Source organism: Poecile atricapillus, chromosome 1, assembly GCF_030490865.1.
Source record: "Poecile atricapillus isolate bPoeAtr1 chromosome 1, bPoeAtr1.hap1, whole genome shotgun sequence".
In the NCBI taxonomy this organism is placed as follows: Eukaryota; Metazoa; Chordata; class Aves; order Passeriformes; family Paridae; genus Poecile; species Poecile atricapillus.
The window spans coordinates 124,913,006-124,925,298 of NC_081249.1; the positions used below are offsets into that span (position 1 = coordinate 124,913,006).

Below are 12,293 nucleotides of genomic sequence, written 5' to 3' on the forward strand. Positions count from 1 at the left end.
CAAGCAAAATCTGCTTTGTGGATGGATCATCTACTGCAACACTCAGCACTAACTTGGAACAGAAAAGCTGTTTCACTTTTGTTGCCTGTGCTGGTAAAAGCCAAAGCCAAGACTTTATTTGTTGCTGGATGAACGAAGTCTTTCTAATAACCATGCTAGCAGGATTGGGGCTTTAGGCAACTGCAGTTGAAAGTCTTTGGCATGGAACTGAATCTGCACTGATCCATGTATTTATCTCCTCAATGTTCTTAGGTTTCCTTGTGGAAGGTGGCTTGGGAAGGGAATGGATGACGGCAGCTTAGAGAGGATCCTGGTGGGAGAGCTGCTGACTTCCCACACTGAGGCTGATGAGCGGCAGTGCCGAACCCCTCCCCTGCAGCAGTCTCCAAGCATGATCAGGAGATTTGTCACTATCTCACCAAACAATAAGCCAAGTGAGTGCTGGGAGTTGTCTTGTCCTGTTCTGTGTCATCACCTGAGGGTTTGCAAGCACAACTGGAGTTTGGAGAGGACCTGTGAAACTCAGCCCAGTGTCCTGCTTGAGCTCCAGCTGACTTCCAAATTACAATCCTGGGCATCCTGTTCTGTCTACTTAAGTTTTGGAATCTGAAAGGATGGCAAATGTGTCTGTGCTCCTGGTCTAGTGGTGTTTTTTGTATTGTCCTTCACCTGGGGAATGAATGCTATGGAAGAAGGTAGAAATTTGCTGCCTTTTCTCTGTCTGTCCTTCATGGATGAAGAATCTTGCTAGTGGTTCCTATTCACAGACTTCTCTTTGGTTGCTGTTGAGGTCAGTGTTCCGTTTTTGTCTTATTCCTGATAAATCAGGTGATTACTTTGTTCCCAACCATACTTGGGTTTGCAGGGAAACTACCACAGGAAGTATTTCCAGGATGCCCAGATTTGTGAGTCCTAAACAAAGCAAAGCTCCTTTTCTTAGCTTTGGGTCCTGGTCTGAAAATTCACATAATATAAAACACTTTCCACTGTTGGTATTTTGAAACAGCACAGTGTTAACTTCAGTATAAAACCATAACCTCAACAATAAATAAAAGTAGAGTTGGGTTTCCATTAGTCACAGCCCAGCACTCTTTCCCTAACAGAATGAGTTATATTAGTTTGTGCTCCTCTGCTGTACTTTGTGCTGTGTCATAACCCTCACACAGAGGAACAACTTCTGAAGCTGTACCTGGATATATTTTTGTGTTTTGCAGAGTTAAATACTGGTCAGATACAAGAAGCTATTGGTGAAGCTGTTAATGGTATTGTCAAGCATTTCCACAAGCCAGAGAAAGAGGTGAGGGGTTGTTGTCTGTGTAATGGCACTCCTGTCCTAAAACTCTCATTAGTAAACATGGCAGAATATATATCAGAAGTAACTAAACTGAATGAACAGCCATGTGCTTGAAAATTCCTTACCTGGAGCAAAAATGAGATACTGAGACTGTACCACTAAGATAGTACAGCCTCAAACGCCTCTTTTTTTGCTGCTAACTGGAGCATTCTGTTAAATGTTAACATTCTGGTATTGGAAATTGTGGTATTGGTCAAATTGTGCAAAGGATTCTACTCATACACTGTCAAGAACACTGCCTCCTGTTTCATTTGTTTTGAATTAACTGACATTTTACATCTGCATTGAGTTCTAAGTAGGTTTTTTGGTGTCTGTTTTGCATTATCCTTGCTGTTTAAAACATGAAAACCCATGAGCCACTTGAAAAAAAGGGAAAGAAACGAAGGCCACCCTGAAAACACCCACATCCCCCAAGCAAGTGAAACAGAAGTGCTCTTAAACACTCTTTTGCATTACACATGTAATCAACTGACACAGCAGTGATTTTCTGAAGCTAACATTAAGTATCATGCCCTGTCAAATCATCAGAGTCCAGCCCTTGTGAGCCAGAGAGGTGTGGAGCAATTCTGGATCTGTATGGATGGCTCTCGTGAATTTTTTAGATAGATCCTCCCATTCCTGTAACACTTGACTTCTAAATTCATTGCGGCATGGCAAATTAATATCCAGTGTAATTCTAGTCAGTATCACACTGATAATAATCTCAAGTGGTCATGCACTGGTTTTGCAAAATAGAATTTACCATCATGTGCTGAAGAAGGACTTTGTTTTTTACAGAACATTAAATGTTGTTGATAAGCAATCAGAGGCACCTGCTACACTGCACCTGTGGTCTCTATTACTTAAAAAGAGGAAAATATTTTCCTAATTTTCTGTAGTGATCATTGTTACAGGTAAAACCTGCTCATTGTCTTGGCCTGTTTGAGGCATCATTTGATGATGGTGATGACGGGGCCCTGACAATGCTTTCCTCAGCCTCATTCTTTGAGAAGTCAATCCACTTTTGAATGCTCAGGACTTGTGAGAACTGGGCCATCTTCTCTGGGGTCACTGTTTGATAGCAGATTTAAACTTCAGGCATCTGATTATTTAAAAACTTAATGGGACACCTGTGTCCCAGAGTCCCAATGTGAGGTGATGAGTGTCTGTGCTTTCTGTGTGTGCTGGCAGAGAGGCAGCCTGACCCTGCTGCTGTGTGGAGAAAGTGGACTTGTTTCAGCTCTCGAGCAAGTGTTCCAGCACGGATTTAAATCACCGAGACTCTTCAAGAACGTCTTCATTTGGGATTTTTTAGGTAAGTGGGAGGATGACATCCCAGAGCCTGTCTGTATCTTTGAAATACACCCAGCTGTGTTCCTTATCACTGCTGTTGTGTCTTGGCTGCTGTGAAGAGCAGACTTTTTGGAGGCATCTCAGCAGCTGAATTGCCATGAGAGCTCCTACCTGTTTGTACTCTCATGAGAGACAGCCTCTGTCTCCTGCCAAAGCTGACTCTGTACTTAAAGCAGTAACTTTTCCTTCTAGCAGTAATAGTGTAGAAGAAACTTCCTTACTGAGGAGGAGGTACATAAATAGGGTGGTGAATTGACATAGGGTAACCTTGTTCTTAATTGAGCACAGTGAAAGCAAGAAATCACACTTGTAAGAGGTTGAGCTCTCTTTCAAAGCACAACAGAAGGATCTAGTTGCTGTACTAGTAAAAAACAAACTGGACATTGTAAAAAAAGGGGTTATAAGCATGATTCTTGCACACAATGGTCTCGATCCCTTGACACAAGGCTAAATAAATCGAGTTCACAAACACATTTTAAAAAAGGAATTAATTTTCATAATGCTTCTATATTTTGAGTAGGTACTTTAACATTGCTGTTCCCCTTGTATGATCATTTGAGTGCAATCAAATTCAGTAGATAGGTGAACGTCTTTAGCTTTGTGCAGGGGGAAGGAAGTGGAATCCCAGTTTTATACAGGGGGAACACAGGACTGAATCAAACAGAGAAAAACAGTACCTAAAAGTAATGATTCAGGAGCTTCATAGATAAGCATTGATCTGAGGCCTTTCAATTTTAATTCTCTCCTAAATGCACTGATGAAACTTCTTTATCTCCCATCATTCTTTTAAGAAAAAGCACAAACATACTATGAGACCCTTGAGCAGAACGAGATGGTCCCAGAAGAGAACTGGCAGACAAGGGCCAGGAATTTCTGTCGCTTTATCACTGCTATCAACAACACCCCTAGAAACATTGGGAAGGATGGCAAGTTTCAGATGCTGGTGTGTCTTGGAGCCAGGTATAAAGAAACTTCTTTATTATTGTTGTTGTTATTGATGTTTTAATGGAATGAAAAAGATGTTGCTCACGAGACAGTTACTCCCCATTCCCTGTCTCATAAAGATAAGTGGAAAACATGGTAGGTTTGCTTAAAAGCAAAGAAGAAAAACCATGTTTGTGCAGATGTGAAATTAACTTGGCTTTATTTTTATTCCCAAACTGTCCACTGGCACCTTGTCAGAGACCACCTTTTGCACCACTGGATCGCCCTGCTTGCAGACTGCCCCATTACAGCCCAGATGTATGAGGACATAGCTCTGATTAAGGATCACACGCTGGTGAATTCTTTGATTCGGGTGCTGCAGACCTTGCAGGAGTTCAACATCACCCTGGAGGCATCTCTTGTCAAAGGAATCGACATCTGACCTCCTGCCCCACAGGAAAAACTGTCTTTATAAACACAAAAAAAAGCAACAAGGAGTGAATCTCGTTAGTATGCAAAAGTTCTGTCTTGCCAGTACATTGTATCGTGAACTTGTTCATGGCCCAAAAATGCAACTTAGACTTCTCTTGAAGGAAACTCCAGAAATAGTACAGGCAAATGGATAGAAGCTGTAAACTCAATGTAAAAAAGAGGATTTTGGTATAAATCTATTTTAGAGTTTATTTGCTGATTTGCTTTTTACACACTTTCATGTGAAAGAGATAGAGATGAGTATTGTGCAGCTTATTTTAAAGCTGCAGTATTTCCTTGCCATAGAAAATGTGCAGTGGGCCTTTCAGCATTCTGTGAACTTGCCTTCAGATATGCTGTATGTCATAGACCCCAGTGTATACACTCCATTTCTGCTGAGAAGGTCATTCTATAGTTTTTAAACTAATATTTTATATATTAACATTATTACCAATGTTTGATTTTTAAGGTGTTGGGTCATGTTCTGCTGCAAGGGAACTACAGATCTGATCTGTGCTTTTTTTTAATAGCTCCAAAGCACTGATTTGTCAACAATTATTTTTTTCCTTTATTTTTGTTGTCAGTATTATTTTTAGTGAAATCCAGGAGACTGAACCGTGAAATGTCCAGAGATCAAAGTAATATTTTTCATATTGGTACGTAATTGCACAGAAGAAGAAATTAAGTCTGTTTTTTAACTGATGTTTTTTATTTATTTAACCTATCATTGTGTTTTGTAAGTTTGTCTTTTAAAAAAAATCTTCTATGATACAACTGGCTATATTATGTTGCAATTCAGAATTTACAGTGTAGCCCACTTAAATGAAAAACCTGGAATAATTGTTCATAACACAAGAACCTTTCCACTAAAACAAGCCTTTTGAAGCTTGGTATATGGTTGCTGCTGGTAATTCTCTTAACTGCTAATAAAGAGGAACACGAGTTCCCCAGATGCCAGATGACTAAATAAAGATCTTTATGCCCCATCTAAAATAATAACAGTATACCTTACTAATAAGTATAAGGATTTTTTAATGTTTCTGAAAAGACAGTTTTCCTTTTGAGTGCATATGTCTTGGATCCCATTGTCACAGTCTGCTTAGTTTGGGATGCTTTTGTTTTTAACAAAGAAAGTTTAGTCCATTTCTACTATGAAACACAAACATTTTGAAAGCTTAATTTATTGGAGATCTGGAACTTGGCAGATGCCTAAAGACATCTCTGTTCATTTGAATCCTCTGATAAAAATCTCTTTGAAATGAATATGTGACTTAAGAACAGGCCGATTTATCAGCATCAGAAATTACTGTACAGAAGTTCAGGGCTGTGTATTTAAGAGGTCTCCACTGTATAAACTTATCTCAGTATTGTCTCTCTTTGGAGAAGCAGAGTCCAAGTTTTTTGGTTCATACAGTGTTGTAGCACTTTTACCTTACCTACAGCTTAGTCCCATCTTGTGATAGTTTTATTTCCATAATTTATGAGTATAGCACATGTATTAAATTTTTGACTATTTTTACTTTTGTCCTATTTATTTCATTATTAAATGGAGAAGTTCCTTTGTCACTACTTTTCAGAGCAAGATTCTTCTTTGATTTCACAGTAGCATTAGGAAGATGTGAGGGGGATGTCTGAGCCACTCCTCACATGGGGTGGGTGTGAATTCTTTCACAGCTTACAGGAGCATTTCACAGAAGTGTTCTCTGTGTCTGCAGGTTTGGTTTTGTTGGTGGCTTTTTAATTTTTCTTCCCGCTTTGGAAGAGCAAAAATAAAGAACAGTTATACTGCATTCTAAGTATTTAATGTATTCAACTTGATATGTTGGGATAGTATTTTTACACCTGCTCTAAATTGTTTATGCATTAATAATACAAAAAAAAATTTTTTTTTGTGTTGCTTCATCTATCTTGAAAATGACTTTACTAGACCTGTATATTTCACAGGGATATTAACTAAGAAAGGAAGGTTCCATATTTTGACCTTAGCAGAAGAGTTGATCCTGTTAAAATCATCTGTCTCATAGTATTAAGGATGGATTAATTTTATCTTGCATGAGGTAATTACCCTGAACCAAGGTTCTTTTTTTTATATTTATTTTTTTTTCCTTTCCTTATACAAGTTTACCTAGGAAAACATGATACCATTGGCTTAATGACTGTTCTGTTGCAGATTGTTTTGCCCTCATTAGAACAGAGATACCTGGGATGGGCAGAGGCTGGGATTTGGTGTTTCCTTGGCTGGCTCATGGGATGATGCTGTGAGAACACCCTGAGTGCTGGCTGCCCAGTGCAAAAGGAAGACACAGAGATCATCTTTCCAGCTCCTAGGTTACTTTATTCTCACAGGAAAAACCAGTTTGAGATAGACCTTCTTCCTCCTCTCAGGGGACTTATGCTTAATCCTGTTAGGGTTCAAAGCACTTTCTGCCATGGACTTGCAAGTGTGGAGGGCTTTGCTCCACTGACAGAGCAGTAGAGGGTTCTGAGATGCAGAAGAAGAAAAAAGCTGGTTTTGTTAGCTCCATAGGCAGCCAGGAAAGAGCAAGATATTAAATACAGCCTGTGCCAGGATTCTGGGAGGAGATTTGGCTGGCATGGGTAAGAACAGTCCAGTCTGTAGGAGCAGCCACAATCCCTCACCACTGCAGTGTTCACCACAAGCCCACCCACTTCTCTCATGGCTGTTCCTGGCAGCAGTCCCACAGCTTAGGGTCCAGCATTTGCTCTTGCCGTGCCATTCTGCTGAAATTTATAGGAACAAACAATGTAGTCAGCACCTTTTAATCCAGAGCTTTGTAAAATCCCTCTCCCTTTGTTCAGAGTAATGCAGTTTTAACTTTTTTCCTGTTACTTTTCCAAAGTAAGGCGGCAGGTTTGGTAGGTACAGTTAGTGTGGCTGTGCTGTTCTGTTGTTTGGTGGGGATTTTTTGGTAACAGTTAATGAGAAAAGATAATCTTTGTAACAACACACATTCATTCTGGAGAGACAAATGCAGTGATAAAAAAAAATAAGGGGTTCATCATGCAGTAAATGCATAGTGCTAAACTGGCCAAACATGTTTACAGGGTCATACCTGATTTGGGAGGAAAAAATAGGCTATCACCTATCAATTATTTAGGCTTCTTTGGTTAATGCTATAATGATACTTTATACAAAATGAAAATGCAAATTAATAAAGACTTGGTTTAAATGTAATTAAATACTATGATGATAAGTTTATACAGAAATAAAAAAGCCTTTACCTGCCATAAACTTTAACCACCTGATATTCTGTAGCTGAAAATATATTCATGAACTGGAGACTATTCCACAACTTTTTCCATTACAAAGAGTATTTTTCAAACTGTTCAAATGGGACTTACTACTGGATGATCCATACTTTTTATGTGTTTTAAATTCATGAATATGTTAATATTTCTGCAGTGAAACTATTCAGAGTTAACCTTTTTCTGTATATTGTCAAATGAATTTTGTCAGTAGTGAAGAGACTATAGGATACTTGAAAATACTTGAAGAAATTGTACACGTACTTCACATCTTTGTAGCTCTTTATTTTATACCTAGAGATTGGCTGTTAAACTAAGATAAAGCATCAATACCTTATAAACTATATATTTTACTACATGGGGAAATCACTGGCTTGTTTTTCTTAAGGGCCGTGTTGAAGTTTACATTATAATGACAAAACCAGGTACTGTTTTCCTTTTTTTATTTTTCCTGTGACATTTCAATCCATTGGACATTAAATGTGAATTGGATATACAAAGCAGTTTTACAGGTGTAGCTCATTTGCTGAATTGCAATAAAATTTGTCTTCTAACATGAAAAAATAGCATTAATGTGCTATTTTCATAAAGCCTGTTATAATTTGGCTGCTTCTCTGCCTCTTTGCCTGGCTGCAGGTCTGTGGGACATTTTAGTGGCTCGTTTCAGGAGACCTTTGTTGCACAGTCTTGTATCTGATCTGTTCAACTACAGCTCCTCCTACCCAGCTCCGAGGTTCCCCATGGCCATCCTGGTCAGTCTGACTGCCTCCAGAGGAAGAGGTGCCTGCTCAGGGATCAGGGGATGGGGAGAAAGGGAAGGCAAAGGCAGACCTTGGAAGGTGTCCCCGTGAGCACACACACTCAGCTGTGCTGCCATTCCCTCTGTTCCAAACTGTGTGGGGTCATCACTGAATGTTCTATCCACCAAGGAAGGCAGAAGGGAAGGAGTTGGATCATTAATTTGGAGCTGTCTCTGTTGCTTCACCTCTCACACACCCTCCCCGGTCTGTGCTGGCAAAATAACAAGTGTTAATATCCCTCTTGGGGGAAGCACATCCATCTTCCTGAGCTGAGGGTGATCCTGCACTGCCAACAAGTGGTGGTGTCACCCTGGGGAGATGCCAGAGGGTGAACTCGGCCTGAGCCATGCTCTGGTGAGGTGGTGCTCTGGCCTCAGCTTTGGGCAGGTCTGGGGGTGCAGTAGTGGGGTTGGTACCCCCAAGAAACACCAACCCTGCCTCAGGAGCTGGGACATCTCTGCTCCCTGCTGCTCCTGATTCCCCTGCAGGGCACCGGGGTGGAGCTGGGCTGAGCAGCTTCAGAAGCACCTTCACCTCAGCACAGGTGGCCTCAGGTGTTTCAGATTTCCTCAAAGGAAGCTGAGCAGGAAGAGCAGGGCCTTGGTGGGCAAAGTGTGCTGTGCAGCCTCTGCGTGCACAGGGAGGGACTGTTCACTGGCTGCTCCAGTCTAGAAATCGTACCATGTGTTGTAGCAAGGACTTGGAAAGTTCTCACAAGGAAATCTGAATGTCTAAAAGCTATTTCACATGACAAAGTGTCTCCTTTTTCTCCCTATTAACTCAGAAATGTGTATTAATAAGCCATACTGTATTCAGTTCTGCAATAAACAGGAACTGTTCTTCATTTCAGTGACAGTGGCATGTTAAGATGCAGATCCTACAACATTTATAATATCAATGGTGGATCTGATGTTTGTTTTGGGAAAGTTTTTCTACAAGTGGCATAAAAAGACTTAGACAAGGCATATAAATTAAATGAGAGGGTTTTTAATGTCCCTTGTGACCAGAGAATCCACAAATTTCCTCTGTCTCAGATGAGTCCTGCGCAGGTCCTGCTGATTACTGAAGATGAGTTATTTTTACACAAAATTCAATAACCTCTTTCAACCTAACCTAATTCAATAACACTAAAATGGAAGTGCAAAAAATTGGAGCTATACATTTCAAAGAAAAACAATTACTCAAAACTCAGTGTACATCTGGAGATAAGCAAGGCTTGACACTACAGCACTGAGACATTTTGTGTGTGCTTTGGAACAATTAAATATTTGAAAGTATTTTCTCACTTGTCAGCATCCTATTTTCCTTTTACTGTTCTGGCATCTCCCAGCCTTCCCTGTTGTTTTCAACTGCTGGCACAAGCACTCACTATGCTCACTCAGTCATGCTAAATTTTGGGTCAACATGATAAAATGCTGCTCAGGCCAGAAGAGCTGCACCTTCTCATTAAAGTGCAGATGAAATGGCAATCTATGTGTCTTCCAATAATGTTTGGTCACCATTAAATTATGAAATTTAACAAGGATTATGAAGCATAAATCAGTTTTAATCCAAATTTTCAGTCAAAAGTACTCATCTCTACTCAGGACATCAGGTGTGCAATTTCTGAAGTGGATTTTACATCCAGCTGCTCTGTGGCAGCTTAGTCTCAGTCTCTCCATGTGAGGCAACTGCACGTGACAGTGAAAATGGAGAGCAGAGGGGAGTTGGGGGTTTTATCTCTATGGAAGTAGCTATTTTCCAGTAGCTATTTTCCTCATTTAACTTTGTTATTTGATTATTTTAAATTGCTGAAAAAAAAAAAAACCAAACTGGGGTGTCTTCCCTGGTATGGTTGTTTTTCTTTCCTCATACTTAGCGCTGAAGTTGAATCTTAAGAATTTTTCTATCTTCTCTCTGCCAGTAAAAGTCTTTATGCCCAGAGCAGTCATCTGTCACTGTAGCTCTGTAGTTGAATAGAAATAGTTAAAAAGGCTGCAGAAAGTTGAGGTCTGAGCTTGTCTGGTTTGTGTCTTTAAAGAGATTGTTTTAATGGCAGTTCTTCATCATAAACAAATGTGTGTTATATGTGAAATAATAGCCAGGATCCTTCACAAAACACTTAAGAGATTTATGTATAAGGAATGGCTTCATTAGCTAAGATAAATTTGATATTGTTCTGTTTGTTTTCCAGGCTGCAGTGAGATCTTTTGATCTAACTCAGGCATTCCCAAATATTTATGTCTCACTTTGTGTTTTAGTTTACACAAGTAAGAAAGATGCATTGCTTTAACGGTGCCTCAGCTTTAGATAGTTTGGTTACATGACTCCTCCTTCTCTCTTCCTGGATTTTCTGCTACACTCTTCATATGTTTTCTTACTTTGTCTTTTGCAAATCTTGTGATGAAAGTTAATTAAATTAATACTGGTCAGTTTAATTGAGGGAACTTGACAGTGCCTGAAATGTGTACCAGCTTTTCTGTAAGGTGGCTTGAAGTCATGTGCCAGGATGGGAGATGGCTTCTCCATCCATTTGGGAGAGTTGTTTGTGGAGACACCTCGAGTGCTATCCCCGGATGAGAGATGTGCCGGTGTGCCAATTCCCACCCCAAGTACGATGGTTTATTCACGAGATCATGGAAAGTGCCGAGAAACCCTTCATTCATTTATTGCTTTCTGTTGGTGAGGGGAGGATTGTGGCATGGTGCAGGGCTGGAGAATCCTTGGAGTGTTAAATGAGCAGCTTTATGTATTTATAGATGAGATTGACTAAGACTGAAACCGTCCAGGAGACACAAAAGATTGCTTCTCATTGGATTGAAAAAGAGAATAACTTTGATCATTTCAAAAGCAATGAAGCCTGATGCTCCAGTGAGAAAGGAGAGAGGTAATTTATAGCTGCCGTTAAGGAAACACAGACAAAGACTGAGGGAAAGTTTCATTCTGAAGATTTACTAATGTGTATAAACCTCCCTTGCAACTAGGAACAGCTCAGTATTTCTCACAGAACAAAACAAAAGAGAAAGGGCAGTGAAATGGGAATGGGAGGGAGGGGTGGAAAAGAGTACAGCCTGCTTTTGCTCGCAGCCTGAAAGGTCAGACATTATTTAGGAAATTATAATTTCAGTGAATAATGTATGAGCAGATTTTACCTGCCAAAGGAGTGACAGCTGTGAGAAATCCCTGGCTGGGAATGGAGGTGGGATGGGGCTGGGTTGGGGATGGGGGTGATGCGTGGGTTTTGGCACGGCCTTCACGCTCTGCAGCGGGGTGTAATTACACGGTAAAAATGTCAATATTATATTCTTGAACAGAGGCAGATGAGGCTGGAGCGCGTCGCGTGTGCTCGGGCTGCGACCGGCTCCGTGCTCGGGCTTGTCCCTGCGCCGGTTCCCGGCCCGCGGGGAGCTGTTCCCTGTCCTGAGTGTGAGCTGTTCCCTGTCCCGAGTGTGAGCTGTTCCCTGTCCCGAGTGTGAGCTGTTCCCTCTCCTGAGTGTGAGCTGTTCCCTCTCCTGCGGGCGGCAGCGGCTCCGTGGGCCACCTGTGTTTGGGTTGCCGCAGGTGTGCGAGCGCCGGGGCGGCTGCCGGGGCTCCCCCGGGCGTGGATGGGGCGGTTCGCCTGCCGGGAGCGCCCGTGGCGGCGGGGCAGGGCCGGGCAGGGGAGGGGGAGGCCCGCCCAGCCCTCGCCGCCCCGCGCCCGCTGTCAGTGCGAGGCGGGCGGGGCGCCCCAGACACTCCCTCGGCCGCCGCCTCCTCCCGCCCGGCGGCGGCAGCGGCAGCAGCGCCATCCATGGGGTCCGGCGGCCGCCGCGGCGCGACGGGGGCGCGGGCGCTGCCGCTGCTGCTCCTGCTGCTGCCAGCGCCGGGCGGCCCCGCCGCGCTGCCCCTGCCCGGTGAGTGCCTCCCGGCCCGCTCCCTGCCCGGGGACTGCCCCCGCTCCCTGCCCGGTGAGTGCCCCTCGCCCCTTCCCCTGCCCGGGGAGCGCCCCCGGTCCCTGCCCGTTCAGCGCCCCCCGCTCGCCCCAGCCCCGAGCAGCGGCTCCCCCCTCGGGGCACCGGGCGCTCCCGCTCTCCCCTCCGGCCCGGCGGCGAAGGGAAAGGGCCGTGCCCGGGACGCTCGCAGGGCGCTCGGGCTCCGCGGGTGCTGCCAATGCCGCTTTCCTGGGA

At 42.8% G+C, this 12,293-nt stretch overlaps 2 protein-coding genes across 3 annotated transcripts in view; both read left to right on the plus strand.

Annotated features, from left to right (window-relative positions):
• The window catches only part of DENND5A (DENN domain containing 5A), a 64,293-nt gene extending 56,445 nt beyond the window's left edge, over positions 1-7,848 (plus strand). For both annotated transcript variants that reach the window (XM_058838343.1, XM_058838351.1), the window contains exons 19-23: positions 253-434; positions 1,215-1,297; positions 2,525-2,648; positions 3,478-3,646; positions 3,869-7,848. In XM_058838343.1, coding sequence (XP_058694326.1) covers positions 253-434; positions 1,215-1,297; positions 2,525-2,648; positions 3,478-3,646; positions 3,869-4,052 — 742 coding nt within the window. In that variant the 3' untranslated portion in view covers positions 4,053-7,848. The remainder of the gene's footprint in view (positions 1-252; positions 435-1,214; positions 1,298-2,524; positions 2,649-3,477; positions 3,647-3,868) is intronic.
• Positions 7,849-11,447: 3,599 nt separating this feature from the next.
• Positions 11,448-12,293, plus strand: part of SCUBE2 (signal peptide, CUB domain and EGF like domain containing 2) — a 36,410-nt gene continuing 35,564 nt past the window's right edge. The window contains exons 1-2 of the mRNA XM_058845262.1: positions 11,448-11,599; positions 11,689-12,020. Of these exons, the coding sequence (XP_058701245.1) occupies positions 11,448-11,599; positions 11,689-12,020 (484 nt within the window). The remainder of the gene's footprint in view (positions 11,600-11,688; positions 12,021-12,293) is intronic.